Here is a 20,137-nt window from a genome sequence, read left to right on the forward strand (position 1 = left end):
TGGAACACCTGCACCATCTAAAAAAGAAACATTAGAATTGGAAAGTACCTAGAAGGGTGACAAATGATCAGGGGGATGGAACAGCTTCCATATGATAGATTAAATAACTGGAACTGCTAATTTAGAAGAGATGACGAAGGGAGGATATCAGTGGGAGTCTGTTACTGTCTTGCTCTCCCTTTTCTCATGGCATCCCAGGACTCTAAACTTGTTTGTGGAGAACTATGCAGGGTGATACTACTGCACAGGAACCAGAAGCAGCCCATACAATCTGTCTTGGGGCGAGTGGGCTCAGCCAATGGTGCTGATCCCTATCCCAAGCCAACTGAGACTGACAGCCCCAACCTAACAGCCTGACCGCATGCCTTCCTTTGCCTTTTGTTCCCCTGGCAAAAGGTGTCACCTGGCTGCACCCCTTCCTTGGCTCAGATGTGCTGTGGTAACAGGAGTGGAGTGGTAACTGCTTATTTAGACTCTTTAGGCCCTGTATATCATTAGGAATCTGTTACTTTGCATTGCTCGCCCTTGAATTTCATATTGGTTTTGTGAGATCCCTTTGTAGCTCATTGCAGGCAGCTTTGGAGAGAACCCTCCTGCATGATTTTTATATCTTCCCCACATTTTGCTAGCTCACCATTTGCCCAGTGTTCTGGATCCCTGACTAGGACTGGTCCCAGTACAGACCTGGGGGGAATCACCACTAGTTATCTCTCACCAGTCTGAGAATGGACTATTTATTCCTCCCCTGGTCTTCCTAGCTTTTAACCAGTCAATCACAATTAACTCACACTATTAACTCAAATTAATCATGACTTAAAAAAAATCAGTCGCACTTTTTCTACATTTTCATTATTGATTTCAATTACAACACAATGTAAAGTGCACAATGCTTAATTATTTTTACAAATATTTGCACTGTAAAAATAAAAGATAGTATTTTTCAGTTCACCTCCTACACTCACTGTAGAGCTATCTCTTTACTATGAAAGTGCAACTTACATATGTAGATTTTTTTTAATTATACAGGCAGTCCCTGGGTTACATGGATCTGACTTACATTGGGTCCCTACTTACAAACGGGGTGAGGCAACCCCGCACTAGCTGCTTCCCCCCAGCAGACCGGGGAGATGCGAAGCTAGCGCTCCCCCCCCCCCCCCCCCCAGCAGACCAGGGAGACATGGAGCGGCTTTTCTCAGCAGACACCTCAGCTTGAGAATAAAGGACTGAGGAAAGTGAGGTGTGGGAGAATAAAACTGAGCTCTGGAGAAATGTTTGGCTAGAGTTTCCCCTACAATATGTACCAGTTCCGACTTACATACAAATTCAACTTAAGAACAAACCTACAGTCCCTATCTTGTACATAACCCGGGGACTGCCTGTATAGCTGTGCTCAAACCCAAAATATGAAATTGTAGAGCCTGGAAGTCCATGCAGCCCTAATTCGTAGTCAGCCAAAGATGTTTGTTTACACTGAGAGAAGATAACACTGCCTGCTTATTTGCAATATGGCCTGGAGGTACAAGAGGCATTCACGTGGCCCTGTAGTAGTCAGTGTTGCAAGGTATTTATGTGCCCCTTCATGCTTCAGCCACCACTCCAGAAGACATGCTTCCATGCTGACAACACTTGTTAAAATACTGTGTTAATTACATTTGTGATTGAACTCCTGGGGGAGAATTGTGTATCTCCTGCTTTGCTTTACTTGCATCCTGCCAGATATTTCATGTGGTAGCTGATGCCTCAGCATGTTTGTTTTAAGAACACTTTCACAGCAAATTTGACAAAACACAACAGAGCTTTCTAAAAAGAGACACCGCACTGGCTGGAGACTTAACATTCAAATGCTGTGGTGTGGCACATGCTTTCAGAAAGCTTCAAAGAGTAACATTCCAACATGGAAACTACAGAACCTGAATCACCAATGGGAAGAACCAACCAGCTGCTGGTGACATCTGATGATGAAAATGAATGTGCATTCAGTGCTGCTATGGCTCATTATGGAGTTGAACCCTCATCAGAAGGAATGCATGTTCTCTGGACTGGTGGCCTAGGCATGAAGGAACACGTGAATCTCTAGCACATCCAACACAAATATCTTCTGATACCACCTATGACAGTGCCATGCAAAAGCCAGTTCTCACTTTTAGGTGACATAGTAAACAAGAGGCCAGCACTATTGTCATCTCCTGCAATTTGTAACTAAATATGATTGAGCAATTGGCTGACTAAGAAATAGGACTGAATGGACTTGCAGGTTTGAAAGTTTTACACTGTTTTTGAGTGTAGGCTTTTTTGTTTACCATTTTACATTTGTACAGGATTTGTTTTCTACAGTGCAAATACTTGTAATCTAAAATAAATACACAGTGAGCCCTCTACACATTGTATGCTGTGCTGCAATTGGGTGGATCTGAAAAGGTCAAAAACCTCCAGAAAAAATGGAAGTCTGTTAACAGCAAAATTCATGACTTTTTTTTTTAACTGGCTGATGATTTTTGATCCCTGAGTAGACTTTCCCTCTCATTCTCCACTCTTTGCCTGAGCGCTGGAGCGAGAGATTGACACAAGTTGACAGTCTGCATTCACTACATCACCCTTGTTCACGTGGCTATCAATCCTCTCAAATAACTGGAACAGGGTCCCTAGCTCTGAGTTAGGTTCCTCTCTGTCTGGCAATGCTGAGCATGGTGCTAATTACAGCCATGGGGCCTGGTACTAAAGTGAGACTAAAATCTGGTGGCAACGAGCTCCCTTCAGCCCTTTTTCTGAAGCTGGGTTCAATAAGTGATGACACACGAGAGTGCTCAGGGCAAAGCCTAAGTCTAGCACAACATGTAGCTGCTGCCAGTGGGCCAGTTGGATGCAGCAATTTGGTACAGTGGGCCAGCAACAGGGCCATGAGACCTGATCCCCTCCTGCCTGCAGCTAGGTGAGCTACTGCAGGGGGCAGCCCCCTCGCTGAGATGAGGACCCTTGGCAGATTGACTGGGGGAATGAGCTCCCAGCTGAAGTGGGATGGATGGGGCAGGGGAACCTCAGCCCAGAGCCAAAAAACAGCTGAGAGAGCTTGGCCCCTGTGCGGGGCAGCCCCAGAGGCAAGGCGGGGCAGCTGCTGCAGGGGCTGCTCTCACTCAGCAGAGAACAATGGGGGAGGGTGTTTGGGGAGACCCATGGGCTGGGGGAGGCAGCATGGCTGTGGTGACCCCCCCCCCCCCCCCCCCCCCCCCCCCACTCCCACCAGAGGAGCAATGAGCAGTCAGGTGTCAATTGCTCCAACAGAGTTTATTGGAGGAGAGGAGAGTGAGGGGGGCTGGGCAGAGAAGGGGAGAGAGATAGTATGGGGGGGGGGTGGCTGGGAAGGGGAGGGGTGCCAGGAGAGTGGGAGCAGGGGGCCGTGCCCAGCCCTGGGCAGCTCAGAAGAAGAGCCCACGCATGCGGCGCCCGATGCCCTGCCGGTCATACAGGATGTTGAATTTGTTGACAAACTGGTTCATGGTGTTGCAGGTCTTGGTGATGGTGCCTAGATAGGCCATGAGCCCCACGTCGTTGCATTGCTGGGGAGGAAGGGAGGCAGTCACATGCAAGCTGCCCCTCCCAACCCCCAGTACTGGAGAGACAGCTTCCCACCTCCTGTCTGCCCAGTCCCCCCAGCACTGGAAAGACAACTTCCCACCCTCAAGTTTCACCCACTCCAAAACCCCTAGTCTGTCCTAGGAGTCCTGGCTCCCAGCTCCTCCTGCTCTGACCCACCAGCCCCCACCTCCCAGCCTGCCCTGGCCCAGCTGCTCCCAGACTCTACCACCACGCCCCAACCTCCCTCCCACTCACATCATAGAAGTCGGTCTTGAACTTGTGGGTGCTGAGCACGGGCAGGCAGTGGCACAGGGCACAGGCCTCGCGCAGGATCTCGTGGTTGAACGGCACCTCACCTGGGGGTCAGGGCAGCCAGTTACAGGGGGGCACCAATGCACACCAGGCAGAAGAGTGGGAGGCTGGTCCCCATGCACTCAGCTGGGGTCAGAGCTCAGGGGAGAGTGTGGCCCATGTGCCCAGCAGGGGTCAGAGTTAAGAGGAAAACGTAGCCAGGGACCCTTGCACCTGGCTGGGGTCAGAGCTAAAGGGGCCCTTAGCAAGGGAGAGTGAGGGTTCAGGGAGACATGGGGAGCAGGGTGCACAGAACAGGCCCTAACCTGCTTCCGAGGCCTTGACGTACTCCAGGATGAGGCGGACGCGACTGTGCAGCATCTTGATGGCGCTGTGCTGGGCGATGAGGTGCTCGGCCACTAGGCACACGGCAGGGTCAGGAGGCTCTTCCCCTGTTGGCCCCACCCCCAGGCTGCTGCCCCCATGGACACTGTCCCTCCTCCTGAGTGGTCCCCCCGGCATGCTCTCCCAGCCCTGTGGGCTCCATCTGCAGTTCTGGGAGGCTCCCACATTCCATGGGCTCACCCAGGCATTGCTCCCACCACCACATGCATTGTCTCCTCTCACCCTGTCTCTGCATGCCCCGTCCACCCTCCATCATTCCCTGCATGCCCGCTGTCGCGGGGCAACCCGCCCACTGTGCACGCTCACCTGTGGAATTCTCCCCACTGCCGGTTGCTGTCATTCGGGCCACATGGTCAACCCCGATGCGCTCCGCCTCCTCCGTGGCCAGCGTGTAGGGCAGCTCTGCAAACAGCATGGTGGCCTGGGGACGAGGGGGCATCAGAGGCTGGGATGGCTCCTTGGCCCAGCTGGGAACCACAGGAGCAGTGTTCCCAGTAAGTTGGGCGCTTTGACGGCCAACCAGGAGATTCCAATGCTGCCCAGCTGATTAGCTAGATGCCAACAGCCAGCAATGTGCATTTCTACTGGGCTGTGTCTAGACTGGCCAGTTTTTCCGGAAAATCAGCTGCTTTTCCGGAAAAACTTGCCAGCTGTCTACACTGGCTGCTTGAATTTCTGCAAAAGCACTGACGATATCATGTAAGATTGTCAGTGATTTTGCGGAAATACTGTGCTGCTCCCGTTCGGGCAAAAGTCTTTTTCTGAAAAACTTTTGCACAAAAGGGCCAGTGTAGACAGCTCAGATTTGTTTTCCACAGAAAAGCCCCGATCGCAAAAATGGCGATCGGGGCTTTTTTGCACAAAAGCGCGTCTAGATTGGCCACGGACGCTTTTCCGCAAAAAGTGTTTTTGCAGAAAAGCATCCTGCCAATCTAGACGCACTTTTCCGAAAATGCTTTTAACAGAAAACTTTTCTGTTAAAAGCATATCCTGAAAATCATGCCAGTGTAGACGTAGCCCTGGTGAGGCATGCTCAGGGTGGGGGAACCTTACCTCTCCATTGATGATGTCGATCACTGACTCGAACACACTGACTGGCAGCTGGGGACAGAGAGCAAGAAACAGCCTGAGAAGTGACCCCAGCTACCCTCGGCCGTCAGCCGGATGAGGCAGAGCAGGGGACTGTTCCAACAAGGATCCTTCGCCCAGCGCTGAGATGCAGCCACCAGAGATTCGTGGCAGCCAGTTACGAGGACCCCTCGCCCTTGTGCAGATGACTGTGGGATGGTATGCATGGGCTACTGAGCTGTGGTTTGAGACACCAAGTGAAGAGGAATTCCACGCAAAGCCGGAGCTGCAGGAAGGCCAGCCATCCTGGAGCCAGACTTAGCTCCCTGGGGCAGGCGGGTGGCTTGTTTCTCCTCCCCTGCTGCCAGGCCCTGGCAGCCCCCTCTGGATCAGGCTCTTTTAGGGGTACTCACATCTGTGTGCTTGGTCATGGGGTTCAACTTGAGAAACAGGGGGCTCTCGATGATCTCACACACCTAGGCAGGGAGAGACCACCATCACCAAGGAACCAGCATCAGTTCTCTCAGACCACCAAAGACCCGCCCTGCATCACAAGAAGCCCCTCTGCCACAGAGGGACTTGGAAATAGCAGCTCCTGCTACTGCCTAGTGCAGTGGTCTCCAACCTTTTTAAGCACGAGATCACTTTTTTGAATTTAAGTGCAATTCAGGATCTACCTCAACCCAAATACCCTTGCCCCTCCTTCCCACCCCTTGTCTGTCCCATCCTCCCTCACTCCCCCACCCACCCTTACTTTTATCAGTCTGGGGGAGAGGGCTGGAGTGCCAGGGAGGGGGATGCGGACACAGACTCTGATCTTGGGCTAGAGGATTGGAGTGTAGGAGGGATTTCTGAGCTGAGCATGGGGCAGGGAGTTGAGGTGCAGGAGGGATTCAGGCTCTGGGAGGGAGTGAGAGTGCCGAGAGACTCAGGACTAGGGCAGAGATTTGGGGTGCAGGAAAGGTTCAGGGCTGGAGTTCAGAATGTGGGCTCCAATTGGGCACTGCTTACCACAGGTGGCTTCTGGGTGGTGGTGCAGTGGGGCTAAGGCAGGCTCACCCCTTTTCTGGCCCTGCACCACTCCCAAAAGCAGCGAACAAACTCCCTCTATCCCTGCCCTCCACCACTCTGCGGAGATGGGTTACAGGGCAGGGGGAGAGGCACTCTGATATCAGTGCCCCCTCCTCTTCCTGTGCCTGGCACAGCAAGCAAGAGCTCCCAGGGGGGTGAGGGGCAGCTCCAAGGCAGAGGGTAGGAGCAACATGGCAGTGCTGAGAGGGGTAGATGAAGTGCCAGTACTTGACAGCCTCCTAGCCAAACCAGTCAGGATCAGCTGTCAAAGGCTCTAGTGATCGTGGGAGAGGAGAGGGGCTGGAAGCTAGGACTCCTGGGTTCTTTCCCCAGTTCTGGGAGAGAAGTGGAGGCTGGTGGGTAAGAGCAGGGGTCTGGGAGCCAGGAGAGGGGGCTGACCTGTTTGTGGACGTGGATGTCAGACTGGTCCGGGGGGCCGCCTGTTGTGTACCAGCCCAGAAATTCCAGATCCTTGAAAACCTGTTTGACTGTGGGGTAGGGAAAGAGAGGAGCAGGATCAGCAGATGGGCAGGGCAGCATGGAACCGGACCTGTCCCCAGACTGGAAATGTGCCCTGGAAGAGTTGAAAAGGCTAATTCCAGCCTGGCTGGGATCCCCCCTTGTACCAACCTGCACTGCTCAGGTTTTAGCTCCTGTTCTGCCCTAAGTCACAGCCTACCAGCACCGGTGCTGTCTCCCACATGCCTGCCCCCTTTCACCCCATGATGGCACTTCTGCACCTCACCTAACCAGAGCGCCAGCCGGGCAGGGGAAGGAGGGAACCACTTCTCCAAGCCCTGAAGCAGCAGGATGGCTCCCTCCTGCCCCTTGCATACCCTTTGTAAAATGGGGACCCAGAATAGATTGCCACAAGGGGTCAAATTCCCCTTCTGGCAGGGGGGCTGCTTACCATGCCCCCGTGCATATGTCATTGTGCTGCAGCATGTGGTGAGCTGTCCATCACCAGAGGCCCCTCTACCCTTTCCAGAGTCCCTGTTTTTCAGGGGCAGTCCCCCACCCCAGGGCTTTGGTCCCAGCTCGGGCACTTGGTAGCAGGCTGGACTGTGAGGCATTTTCTTTGCTGCTCACTGCTGCCCAGCCCCAGCAGTTACACCACAGAATAGCATCACTGACAGGCTTCCCTCAGTGATAACTGCAGCAAGTAGTGTCAAGATGGGTCCCCGCCAGCCTCCCATCTCCTGCACACTCACACTGCTCCTCCTTGGTGTAGTAATACTCCTTGTCGATGAGGGTGCTCTCCTCTGCCGCGTGGGACAGCAGCTCAAAGGAATTCATCACCTCGATGTTCCGGCCCTCCTGCCGCCCGATCAGTGCCCCAATCACTGACAGAGGGAAGCTGTGTTATGGGCCCAGGGGGGCTGACTGGGGACCTCTTAAATCAGGACCCCCACAGGCCTGGCACTCCTACCCCATCAAGGACTCATTGCTTCCTGAGCTGCTTCCTCCTTCCCTGGCTCAGTAGGGAGCATGTGGGGCCCTGGTGGGGGGCAGATTTGCTCTAATCTCTGGTATGGCATGAAGGCAGAGGCATGCAGGTAGGGTCAGCTGCTTGAGGAAAGGAGGAGGAGGAAGAGCTGGGACAGGATTCTGGGGCGTGTATCGGGGACGGGGGCGTGGCCAAGCAGAAGGAGCTGAGCCAACGGCAGAGTATGAGTGGGGAAGGGGCGGAGCTTCTGGATGAAGGGGGCATCAGACTGGGAACAGGTACCATGCTAGCCACGCAGGACCCAGCTGGTGTCATGACATGGGGATTGTGGAAGTTTTATTCTCTTTATGATGTTGCAGGTAGGTTCTACTGTCCTATAGTAACCCTGTGTGTGTGCCTCAGTTTCCCTGAGCACTCTACTAATACGTAGATGAGGATGAGAATTTGGGTGACAGAGCCTCCCCCACATGCAAATGGCTGATGCCTTCTGCAATCTGAACCCAGGAAGGGGGTGTTATCAGGTGACACTTTTTGCCTGGGAAGAAGACAAAGGCCAGAGGAGGGGCCTGGCTGGGGGGCATGGGACCAGGAGCTGGGAATGGCTTGCAGAGCTCCCCCTCCTCTCTAGATGGATTGTGCTGGCTGCTTCTAGTTTCTGGGGTAAGAAGTCTGTTCTACGCTGCATCCCTGTCAGTTATTAAACTTTCTGTCCTACCTACTGGCTGAGAGTCACTTCTGGTTGAGGATGGGCATGGGGGTGACTACCCCATAACTTTCAGTGACACTAGGGATTGGGCGCGTGGCTGCCTGAGCTGGTTAGGGGGAGGGGAGCCACTGTACTGGGCAGCTGCCCGAGTGGGGGAAGGGCTGATACCTTGCACAGGGTGGGGGGGCTGCCTGGGCAGGGACGGGGTTGATACCTTGCACAGGGTGGGGGGGCTGCCTGGGCAGGGACGGGGTTGATACCTTGCACAGGGCGTCCCTCCTGTGAGCGCATGCGGATCCAGTGGTCAGAGATGTTGAGGATCACGAGTGGGTGCAGGGCCACAGAGACGCTGCCCGTCACACCTGAGGCCATCACGGTGGGAAGCACTGGGGGGAGAGGCATGGTCAGTGGGGTGAGGGGCAGGAATCACAGAATCCCAGGGCTGGCAGAGACCTCAGGAAGCATCTGTCCAGCCCCCTGCCCAAGGCAGGACCAACCCAACTAAATCATCCCAGCCAGGGCTATGGGAAGAGATGGGGGAGGGGCGGAGCTCCAAAGAGAAGGGGGCGTGTATCGGGACGGGGGCGTGGCCAAGCAGAAGGAGCTGAGCCAACGGCAGAGTATGAGTGGGGAAGGGGCGGAGCTTCTGGATGAAGGGGGAACAGGCGAGGAGGGGCGTGACCTGAGAATGGGCGGTGCCAGAGTCTGAGGGAAGGGGGGGGCCGAGCCAGAGGGGAAGAGGGCGGAGTCCTGAGGAGGAGCGGCGCGAGCGACAACGGGAGGAATCTGGGGTGGAAGGCGCAAGGCCCCGCCCCCCCCCCCGCACCTGCCGCGTCCACCTCCATCCCGCCGGCCCCGTTGCTGCCGGCGCAGGAGGCTCCGGCCGCCGCCATCTCGGCTCCGTGTGTCCCGACCCGGCGCCCGTACGCAGCTCTCCACTCCACGCATGCGCTCCCATCCCCGCACGCGAGGGGGGGGAGGAGCCAGGTGTCCTCAGCGCATGCGCAGCAGGAACCGGCCGGACTCCCTCCCCCAGATGCGCATGCACAGGAGGGGCTGTTGCGTCACCCTGGACTCCTGGGTTCTCCGCCCGGTTGCGTGGGCCAGGGCTGGGACCAGCCCCCGGGCTTCCCGCCTGGCCTCTGGGCTAATCGTGGTCTCACGCACTTGTGACACACCCATGTCACACACTCGTGTGAACGCACCCCCGCACGTGCGCCCCATCGGCACCGACACTCCTGCGCACGCGCACTGCCGCCCCCCCCCCCAGGTGGCATTCTCACCCCGCCCCCGCCGGGCGCCCGCGGCAGCAGGAAACGGACAAGCCGGTTACTTAATCTGGGGGAATTTCCCGGCACCGCCGGGCCAGTCAGCCAAAACCGAGCTATCACGTCGGGGGAGGGGTGAATAGGGGCGTATATTGTGTGTGCAGCTGTGCAAGGCACGTGTGAGTGTGCAAGGTGGCGCGAGTGTGCAAAGCGGTGTGTGTGGGCGTGCAAGTCATGTGTGAGTGAAAAGAGGCCTGCAGGGTGTGTGTGACTGCACAGTGTTAGGCCCTAGAAAATTAGGCCTAGTGCAGTTATGCTAAAGCAAATGTAACAAAGATTTCTGGGTAGTCCCTGGGCAGAACTGGAGATAGGTTCAAGCAGGGACGCACCCTACAGGCTTGCTCAAGTTGCAAACTGAAATAAGTAAAAAGCTGCATTTTTGTACCTGCTACGATAAGGAACAGTTTGTTTTGAGAACTGATAAGGAGACTCCCTGTTTCTGCTTTCCCCCTGTTTGTTCCAAATTCCCTGTTTATGTTCTCCTTTGGCCATAACAAACTGTCTCCTTGTTGCCCAGTACCTATCTTTTGGGCTGATAAGAAATTGCTGATGCATTCTGAATTGCTTAAGGCCATGATGTATAGTTGGCCAGGTGTGCATGGATACTAAAAGTTTCTAACTGATAAAGAGGGGTGGGTTGCTTGGGCAAATAGTCTATGACGTGATGGAACTGTCTATATAAGCCTGCCTGTTAATGAAATCGGGGCTGGTTCTCTTTGGAGACGGGCCGCTCTCTATTGTAAGTGCGCACTATTCAATAAAGAGCTTGTGATTGGATCTTGCTGGTGTTGCCTGTCTCTTTACGGTCAGACAACGAACAGAGGCCGTCCGGGTTCGAGACCCCGACAACAGGAAGAAAGGGTACAAATATGCTGGTCTTCAGGGGTGTGTACCTTTGTATATATATGTTTCCATGGTGTTTAGGTCACTGTTTACATGACTGTGTCTTTGTGCCCCTATCTCGTGTGTCACTTTGCTTGGTGTGTTTTTGTGTTATGAGGGTCTCCGTTTGTTCTTGTATCTTGTGCAAGTGTGTTTGTTTTGTTTTTGTCACAATGTCTGTTTACTCGCCTTTGTGCATTTGTGCCTGTATCTCGTGTGGCCCTGAGTGTGCAAGAGGCAGTGAATGTGGGGGGGAGGGTACAGGGGATGACAGCGCCTGGGCCATGCACATACAGGCAGTCCCTGAGTTATGCGGATCAGACTTATGTCAGATCCGCAGTTACGAACGGGGCTTTTCTCGCCCCGGAGGACGGGAGCGGCGGGACGCCCAGATGCACCACGGTCTGCCGCCCCCGTCCTCTGGGGCGAGAAAAGCTGCTCCCGGTCTCCCTGGTCTGCAGGGAGACGGGGAGCAAAGCCTTGGAGCACGCCCGCAGCGGGACAGCCCGGGCGCGCTTGAGCTGTCCCCCTGCGGGCGTGCTCTGCGGCTTTGCTCCCCGTCTCCAGACCAGGGAGATGGGGAGCAAAGCCTCGGAGCACGCCAGCAGTGGGACAGCCGTGGCGCGCCTGGACTGTCCCGCTGCCCGCGTGCTCTGCGGCTTTGCTCTGTGTCTCCCAGGTCAACAGACCAGGGAGACGGAGCAAAGCCGTGGAGGACTTGGGCGGTCCCGCCACCCCTGTCTCCCTGGTCTGCTGGGGGGGGTGGTGCAGCTAGTGCCCCCCCCCCAGCAGACCAGGCTTTTCTTGCCTACCCCTGGGGTAGAGCAGCTGGGGGCTGCCGGGTTGGTCCCGCAGCGCCGCTCCGGACCAACCCGGCAGCACCCCAGCTGCTCTGCCCCAGGCGTCCTGATTCAGCCGCTGCTGGACAGTTTCAGCAGCGGCTGAATCAGGACACCTGGGGCAGAGCAGCTGGGGTGCTGCTGGGTTGCTCCAGGAGCGGCGCTACTGGAGCAACCCAGCAGCACCCCAGCTGCTCTGCCCCAGGCGTCCCCAAGTCAGCAGCTGCTGAAACTGACCAGCAGCTGACTACAGGAAGCCCGAGGCAGAGTTGCTCTGCCCCAGGCTTCCTGGAATCAGCTGCTGATCAGTTTCAGCAGCAGCTGACTTGGGGACGCCTGGGTTTCTTAAGTTGAATCTGTATGTAAGTCAGAACTGGTGTCCAGATTCAGCTGCGGTTGAAACTGATCAGTTTCAGCAGCGGCTGATGCCAGTTCTGACTTGCATACAGATTGAATTTAAGAACAAATCTACAGTCCCTATCTTGTACATAACCCGGGGACTGCCTGTATATAGGGATCAGAGAACACTGCCGGGGAGCTGTGGCAGGTCTGTACGCTTGGTGTAATGCCTACCAGCTGGTGCCCCTCTGGCAGGGTGCCAGGTAGCATGCAAGATGCCCAGGCATAGACCAGCTGCCCCTTGGCAATAGAGCTGGGCAGCCTCACCCCAAACACATGAACCCCATAACCAGGACTTGCTGGGACCACCAGCAGCCCACTCAGGGCTGGGCTGAATTTACTGGGGATTGATCTGCCCAGGGTTAGGGTGTTCTCCTCCCACCCCTTTCTTCTGGGAACCTCCTCCCTGCTTGGAGAGAGGGGCAGGGCATTTCTCAACAGGGTGAGTCGAGCTGCTCAGTCTGAGACTGGACTCTACGGAAACAGGAGTAGGAGACGGTTCCCATGGCTGGGGTGAGTCACATAGCTGAGGGGGCTGGGACAGGGGTCTTCTGGCTTGAGGGACAGCGGAAGAAGGGCAGGGTGTCTGGGGCTGGCTGGAGGTAGCGGAGTCCAGGTCCTGAGAGGAGGATTGAGCAGGCAGAGGAGAGAGAAGTTCCAAGGAGGAGAAGGGGATTGATACTCCCCTCCTCCGGCTATGGCTATGGGAATGAAGGGGCCTCAGAACTGATACCTGGGAGAATTTTTAAGCTTCCCCCCACCCCCAGGTGTTCTGTCCCAAAGCTGAGCCAGGCTGGCAGATCTTTGGTCTGAAGCCACATTGTTTCTTCCCTTTGCCCATGGACCCTTTGCCCATGGGGTCTGGGACAGAGCAGGGTTCAAAATAGGATGGGGGGGGGGGGTCTCTGTGGAGATTCCAGAGCCCTCCAAGAGCAGGGGAGAGAACCCAGAAGTCCTGGCCCCCTGCTGTAACCAGTAGATGGTGCTGGGGGCACTGGGGGATGGAGGGTTTAGAGCAGAGCGTGGCAATTCTTTGTCAAGTTGCTCCTGAATTTCTTTCTGCCCACCTGGATGCAGCTGGGCTCTGAGCCCGGCTTCCCCCTTTCCCACCCCACACCCCTGTCAGGCACTGAGCTTGACGGCTCCTGTTGGCCCCCACTCCTCCCCCAGCGGGGACCCGCCTGTTTGCTCAGCTGGCTGCAGAGCCCGTTAAGTGGCATTTTGGTTGCGACACTGGGTGCCAGGCTGTCCTGGGCTTTCCCAATATCCGCCTGCAAACCCTTCAGGGAAACCACAGGTCTCCCCCCAGGATCCCTCTGGGCCCAAGTGTGCCCAGGGCTCTGGGACCCAGGCCCCACCTGCACTAGGGATGTGATAGTGTAAATATGTGTTATCAGTTAACTCTCATAGTTGGATGCAACAACACCCCTCTCCCCGGATCAGAGTTAGCAGCATGGGGGCTCTCTGCACATATTGGCTCCCGCAGAGCCAGTATATGCCAGTATATGCCCCCCTTACTGCTGTCTGTGCTTTTAAGTTGGCTTCCTGTGTGCACCACCTCCTGCCTGTGTCTCCCCCCTCCCTTCCCTTCCCCAGTGCTACAGGTGGCTCAGTTTTTCAGCAGTTACATGTTTACCTAAATAAATGCATTTGAACATCCTTAACCCGCATCGGGGAGCTCAGCTCCTGAGGGGACATGACCCCTCACGTTGCCCTAGGGGCCCCCAGATGGGACACAAACAAAGCTGATTTCTGGGCCCCAGCCCAGCTGTGGCTGTCAAAACCAACTGGAAAGTGAAACTAGCAGACTGTGGGTTAGGAGTGAGGGGCACCGGCAGGGCTGGGCTGGCAGGGGCTGCACGTCAGGAGTGAGGGGCCAGCTTAAAAGCTGACTCCCTTGTGCACCGACCGGCTCCTGAGGAGTCAACTGCCACCTGGTGTCTGTCTGTGTAAAATTTCAGCAGTTGCATGGCTACTTAATTAGGCACATTTTAACATCCCTATTTGTGGGGCCACTGGCAGAGCTAGGGGGAAGCAGGTTTGGGCTGGCAGGGGCTGTGGTTTGTGTGTGAGGGGCACTGGCAAGGCTGGGGGGCAGGATTGGGTTGGTAGGGGCTGCAGGTCAGGAGTGAGGGGCACCAGCAGGGCATGGGGCAGGATTGGGTTGGCGGGGGCTGCGGTCAGGAGGGCTGGAGGGGCTGGAGTGAGGGCCACTGGCAGGACTGGAGAAGCTCAAGGCTGGGCTGATAGGGGTTGTGGGTCTGAAGTGAGGGATACCGGCAGGGCGGGGGGCAGGATTGGGCTGGCAGGGGCTGCAGGTCTGGAGTGAAGGGCACTGGCAGAGCCTTTCTAATCTCTCTCCCTTCCTCTCAGCCTTGGTGGTCCGTGGGTGTGAATGTCTCAGCACTGCCCTCCAATGAGACCTCAGGCTGTGGGGAACAAGCCGACTTCCAGTATGTGCTGTTTCCTGTGGTTTACAGCCTGGTCTTTGTGCTTGGCCTGGCCGGAAACCTCTCTGTGCTCTGGTATTTCCTGCGCACCAGGACGGCCACTGTCCCTGCCAACATCTTCCTGGCCAACCTGGCGGCCCTCGACCTGCTCTTCGTGCTGACACTGCCCTTCCGCGTGGCCTACCACGCCTTGGGCAATGACTGGGTGTTCGGGGAGGCCCTGTGCAAGGTCACCGGCTGCCTCTTCTACGGCAACCTGTATGGCAGCTCCCTCTTCCTCACCTGCATCTGCCTGGAGCGCTATGTGGCTGTGGTGCACCCACTGCGCAGCCTGCGCCTGCGCCGGCCCCTCTACCGTGTGGCTGGCTGCTTGGCCATCTGGGCCCTGCTGGTAGCGACCCTGCTCTACCTGGCACTGCGCGGCCCCCTGACGCGGCCTTTTCCTGGCGGACGCCTAGCCTGCCTGGAGAACTTCTCCAGCGACTCTTGGAAGGGCCGGATCTCGGGGGTCAGCCTCTTTGCTGCCGCCGTGGGCTTCCTGCTGCCGCTGGCACTGATTGGCATCTGCTACCCGCTCATCGCCCGCCGGCTGCTGCAGACTCCAGGCCTAGCACCTGGTTCGCAGGTTGTCCGGCGCAAGGCGCTGCGCACGGTGCTGGTGGTGCTGGCTGTGTTTCTCCTCTGCTTTGCGCCCTACCACCTCACCCAGGTGGTGCACACGCTGTGGCGCCTAGGGGTGCTGAGGGGCTGCCCGCTCATACGCGGCACCTATGTTGCTCGCCGCCTCACCATGGCCCTGACCAGCCTCAATGCCTGCCTGGACCCACTGGTGTATTACTGTGCAGCTGAGCGCTTCGGTTGGAGCCTTCCCTGTCACTGCCGATACTGCTGGGGGCAGCCGGCTGTCTCTGTGGATACCTGCACCCCGGGCTTGGGGCTGCAGGTGCCAGACAATGGGGCCTCCCGGGGGACCCACACAGAGCCAGAGACATTGTCCTGCAGCCCCCATAGAGGGGCCTGAACAGGTCCCCTGCTTGTTTCATGGGACGAAGTCCAAGGACTCCCTCCACTGGCTGCATTGCTGGACTCCGGGGCCCTGTGTCCTGGCTCTGTATTCCTCTGTCCGGACTGGGAGTGCTGGGATCTCTCCAGCCTGAGAGGAGAAGGCTGGTGAATAGTGTCACGTGTCTGTGTGCCTGTCTGTGCAGTATTAGTGATGCATATGCGAGTGCATAAGTGGGCTGAAGGCTGGGGGTTTGGTGTCTCTCTCATCCATGCTTGCAGTTTGTCAGGTGTGTCTGTGCTGAAGGGACATGGTCCAGGTAGGCATGCACGTGCAAGGGAATTGGTGAGAGTTACCTGACTCTGCACACTAGGATGCATATCACAGGAACGTGTGTGTGTCCATGCGGGTTTTATCCTTGTGAACATCTGTGTGCGCATTGCTGTGGGGGTCTGCCCAGGGAAGAGGGTTTTGTGTGTGTGTGAGAGAGAGAGTGTAGGGTGCTGGAGGGGCGTATGAATGACTCATGGGGACGCTCTGTCAGTCCCTTCTGTTGTGTATTTGTGTCCTGCTCCCCCACCTGTCGCAGTGCTTTTGTACATTTTAGCATTTTCCTGCGGAGTAAAGGGAACATTTTCCATCATCGTCCGTCCCCATCGCTCCCTGCGCAAGCCCTTTAGGGTGGCACCCTGTAATATAATGGGTTTCTGGGGGCACCACCGAGAGGGCCAAATCATGGCAAATGGCTTAAAAACAGGATACTCGCGGCCCAAGACTGGGGGACCTCCACTCTATGGCACCAAAGCAGTCACAGAGAGCACTTTGGCTGCCATACTGGCCAGCAAGGGGTTGCATAAGCAATCCCCTCAGACCCTCCAGCTTTACCTGTGCCACAGCCAACACCGCTCCTTGTACAGGGGAGACGTTACACAACCCATCTCACCAACTCCAAACAGGATAAACTTAAAACTCCAAGCAGGTTCTTCCAACCCCAAAGGACTAGCCACAGTTCCTGTTGTAGAAGCTATTTTATGTTTAGCTAGAAGCCATCTTGTATATCAGAAACCATTTCAGCTTTTCTCTCAAGCACGTAGACCAGAGTGAACTTTCTGTCACCCCGTGAGAAGAGGCCTACAGGATGGGCTATTGGTATGTGTTAATTGGGCTGGTTGGGACAGAAGATGTACTCCCTTGTACCTGTCCGCCATCTTGTTGATAAGGCTTTGTTTTTTCCAAATTTAATTGAGGATTTCTGTAATTGGATGCCCTGACGTCAGACTGTTTGGCTAAGGGTATAAAGATACTAGGATTGATTGTATTAGCAGCCTTACTGGGCCCGGCTCTGCTGTGACCACGTTTGGCTCATGCTGTGCTTTATTAATTAATAAAGCTGTTTGTTAGCTGCCTAAACACAGAGGAGCGTGTTTTTGCTTCTACACTGTCAATTTATACTTTAGGCTTATTCATAGAAAGGAAAAGAGAGGAAGGGAGGGTCAGAATTGTTAGAGGAATCACATTACACACACCAGTTGCACAATTCTTGATTCAACTTGTAGCACAAGTGGAACAAAAGGCTGCTGTAAGTTGAGTCTCTGGGGCACATTCAGAACTGGGATGGGTCCTTCAGGCCTTTGTTTCCAGCTTGTTTGTTGCAAAGACCTGCCAGAGGTAAGAAGCTGGATTAAGACAAAGTGGAGGGATTCCCAGGGTGTTTTATGTCTTCACCTATGTGAAGGGATCCTGTGGTTCTCTCTGGAAAATGACAGCAAGATGGGGCTTGCGAAAACAATGAGTCCCTGTGACACCTTAGAGACATAATACATGTATTTGGGCACAAGCACCTGTGGGTACAAACCCACTTCATCAAAGGCAGCATGTGCTCATAGTCACGTGAGCAAGACAGCAAGTGGCTGCTCCATGTGCCACTCTGGGTGTGTCGACATTTGAATATGATCAACAAAACTTTTGCTATTTACAGGTGCTTAAAACTTCCCCCTGAATGAGAAAGTTTTGTTGTGGCAGGTGCCCATGTGAGTGCTGCTTTGTGGGCAGGAGCCCTTTGCTGCTGACCATGCAACCCCCCTTTATCGGGGAGGGGGGAGGAGGAGTATTTTGCCAGCAAATTTCCAACAGATAGCACTCACATGCCCTGAACTCTCAGGCCTGTAGGCCTGGCCCCCCTTCAGCACATCTAAGTGACCCCTGTCCAGGTGGGCTCTGCCTGCTCCCCTGCCCCGTGCAGCAGCCCCCTCCTTTCAGCCCAGCCCCCCATATCCCTCCCCTGCATCCCGTCTCCTGACCTCTGTCTCCTGTCCAGGTAACCAGGGTCACCTGGGCATCCCTTTTCCCCGCCTCCCCTCTCCTCCGTCCTTTGTCCCCCTGGCTGGGACCAGCTGGGCAGGTCGCCTGGGTCCTCTCCCCACAGCCCATTGGTCTCCCACTGGCCAGACCTGGCTTTGCCTTCCCAGCTGGGTCACCTGATCACCAGTCACCAGGGTCTCCAGTTTGTGCTGGTCCCTGGAGCAACAAGCTCCCTCCCTCTCCCCCTCTTCAGCCAGTAACAGGTAGGGACACTGAGTGCCCCCCCCCCCGACCCATGCAGCCCCTTTGAATCCCCACAAGCCTCCCCCCATTTCATCACAACTCTCCCCCTTCCAGTATGAATTGAGCAGGGTCACTCAGCTGGTGGCCTGTGGAAGTGCAGGGCCCCGCCCCGGGGTAAAGCTTCGGCTGTGACACTAGCGCTCCCCTTCACATGCTATTTGTATCGAGTAGTCGATAAGCACGCCTCCGCCTTTGAAGTGTAGCAATAGCCCAACTGGAGGACTGGCCAGAGAGCACACACAGCACCCTGGGTAGGGCCAAACGGGTAGTCCAGAACCTCTGGCCTGGCCCAAGGTAGAGTAACTGAGGCACGACACGTACCCTCAATCCCAGCAGTGGAATTCCAGATGGAGCTGCACTGGGATCCCTCCTTGGAACAGCTGAGGGCCCTGGCTGGCCACAGGGGGTGCAGGATCCCTGTGGGAGGACCACAGGCAGAGGTTCCTATGGGAGCAGGGATTCCTGTGCTGGGAATGGATTGGTCTGGAGCAAACTGAACCTTGGGAAGTTGGAGGCAGCTGATGGTTCCCCAGAGGCACCGCCACAGGCTATTGTACTTAGCCTGTCATATTCCCTTTTTGGGGCACTGGGAAGTCCATAGGGTGGCCAGGTGTCAGGTTTTGAACTGGGGACCGTCCAGTATTTGAGCCTTCTGTCCAGAAAACAAATTGAGAAAATACCGGACATATATATTTTCTAATTAAGTAAATTGATCTTTGTGCAAAAATCTCTTTTCCCAGACCCTGGCCTGAAGGCTACAGAAGTATAACTCCCCAGAACAAGCCTTTGCTCTCATTCTCTGTCGGATCACAACCAGGCCATGCTTGCCCAACACTTCCCTCTTGGGAAAGAAGATGGCTGGAGCTGGGGCAGTAAGAAGATATGGTTGGGTGTTTTTAGCTTTGTTTTGGGATAAAAGCAAGGTGAAAGGAAGACGGGGTGCCCCGGGGCCGTGCAGGGAGAGCCGGTTGGGGTGCCCCGGGGCTGTGCAGGGAGAGCCAGTTGGGGCGCCCCGGGGCTGTGCAGGGAGAGCCAGTTGGGGCGCCCCGGGGCTGTGCAGGGAGAGCTGGCTGGGGTGCCTGGGGCCGTGCAGGGAGAACCACCTGGGGCGCCGGAGGCCATGCAGGGAAAGCTGGCTGGGGTGCCCAGGGCCGTGCATGGAGAGACGGTTGGGGCGCTCTGCTGCAGTAGGAGATGGCCGCGCTCCCAGCCAGGCTGCTGGAGCTCTCCTGCAGGCTGCTGTGCTAAGCAGCAGGCAGCTGACAGGGCTGGCTGGGGTGTGCCCCACACAGGTCCAGGACTCCCTGAGCCAACCTCCCCTCCATACCATTTAGGAAGGGTCGATGGGCTGAAGCCTTCCCCCTCCGCCCCCCGATTCCTACCAGTGCTGCCTGCTGCTCCCCTTCCATCACAGTCAGGGAGCGAGAAGGCAGAGCCCCACGTCCCTGCCTTCCTCTCCCTCCTGGCTGGTGAGGGCAGGGGGTGGAGGAGCATGACACAACCATGCCGTGTGCTGCCCTCTTCCTCCCTGACAGGAATGGAAGAGGAAGAGCAAGCAACAGGCAGCCCTGGTAGGAATGACAGGGCCTCCCCGGCCTCCCTACAAGGTGCCCTTCCCCCACACTCTCTGCAAGCCCCAGCTTCCTGCCCTTATTCCTGCATCCCCCCTCTTCCCAGACATACCTGCAGCTGGCGGGGTTCCCACAGTGACCGATTGTTAGGGCCCGCTCACCCCTTAAGCCGCGAGTGCCTGGCAGGTGTGGGGGGCTGGGGAGACAAGTCCCCACTCAGCCGGCTGCCAGCCACAGAGGCTGCTTTGCCTTGCCTTGCCTTTCCTGTTGGCAGGAGTGCTCTAGGCTCCAGCAGGGCTACCTGAGCAAGCACATCCAGCTGGGCCCTGGCTGAGCCTACAGCTAGAGCCTTATTAGCCTAATGGTTAATCCAGCCCTGCTCCCGGGTCTCCGCCTGGCTGCCTTTTCCTTCATCCCCTGGCCCTGCCACCTTGCCTCCCTTTTGGCCCCAGTAATTGCATTTCAGGTCCCTCTAGTCTAGGCCCATGGAGGTAGGGGGG

The 20,137-nt window shown here is 56.2% G+C and overlaps 2 protein-coding genes across 3 annotated transcripts; one reads left to right on the forward strand and one right to left on the reverse strand.

The window, feature by feature from the left end:
- Nucleotides 1-3,263: 3,263 nt before the first annotated feature.
- COPS6 (COP9 signalosome subunit 6) lies at nucleotides 3,264-9,546 on the reverse strand. Of its 2 annotated transcripts, XM_075908024.2 has the most exons (10): nucleotides 9,388-9,546; nucleotides 8,822-8,947; nucleotides 7,620-7,751; nucleotides 6,808-6,896; nucleotides 5,751-5,813; nucleotides 5,323-5,370; nucleotides 4,576-4,690; nucleotides 4,191-4,283; nucleotides 3,829-3,929; nucleotides 3,264-3,554 (listed from the first exon to the last, which is right to left on the reverse strand). In XM_075908024.2, the coding sequence occupies exons 1-10, from the start codon at nucleotides 9,452-9,454 to the stop codon at nucleotides 3,414-3,416; spliced, it is 975 nt and encodes a 324-aa protein (XP_075764139.1). In that variant the 5' UTR covers nucleotides 9,455-9,546; the 3' UTR covers nucleotides 3,264-3,413. The 2 variants fall into 2 exon arrangements, with proteins under 2 accessions (XP_075764139.1, XP_075764140.1); XM_075908025.2 differs by lacking the exon at nucleotides 5,751-5,813.
- A 2,451-nt stretch (nucleotides 9,547-11,997) lies between these two features.
- LOC102462439 (lysophosphatidic acid receptor 6-like) lies at nucleotides 11,998-19,110 on the forward strand. Its single transcript, XM_075907556.2, has 2 exons — nucleotides 11,998-12,522; nucleotides 14,383-19,110. Exons 1-2 carry the CDS (start codon nucleotides 12,514-12,516, stop codon nucleotides 15,478-15,480), a joined length of 1,107 nt encoding a protein of 368 aa, XP_075763671.1. The 5' UTR covers nucleotides 11,998-12,513; the 3' UTR covers nucleotides 15,481-19,110.
- The last annotated feature ends 1,027 nt before the right edge of the window (nucleotides 19,111-20,137 follow it).

The sequence above is a fragment of the Pelodiscus sinensis genome, chromosome 22, assembly GCF_052426305.1.
Source record: "Pelodiscus sinensis isolate ZL-2025 chromosome 22, ASM5242630v1, whole genome shotgun sequence".
Classification (NCBI taxonomy): Eukaryota; Metazoa; Chordata; order Testudines; family Trionychidae; genus Pelodiscus; species Pelodiscus sinensis.

What these genes read in the sequence shown, in the direction of transcription:
- COPS6 (XM_075908024.2), bottom strand. Translation starts at nt 9,454, where the DNA reads ATGGCGGCGGCCGGAGCCTCCTGCGCCGGCAGCAACGGGGCCGGCGGG. An exon ending in CTACACCAAGGAGGAGCAGT is followed by an intron (nt 6,897 to 7,619) that starts GTGAGTGTGCAG and finishes CCTACCCCACAG; the next exon opens with TCAAACAGGTTTTCAAGGAT. An exon ending in TCAAGACCGACTTCTATGAT is followed by an intron (nt 3,555 to 3,828) that starts GTGAGTGGGAGG and finishes CTTCCTCCCCAG; the next exon opens with CAATGCAACGACGTGGGGCT.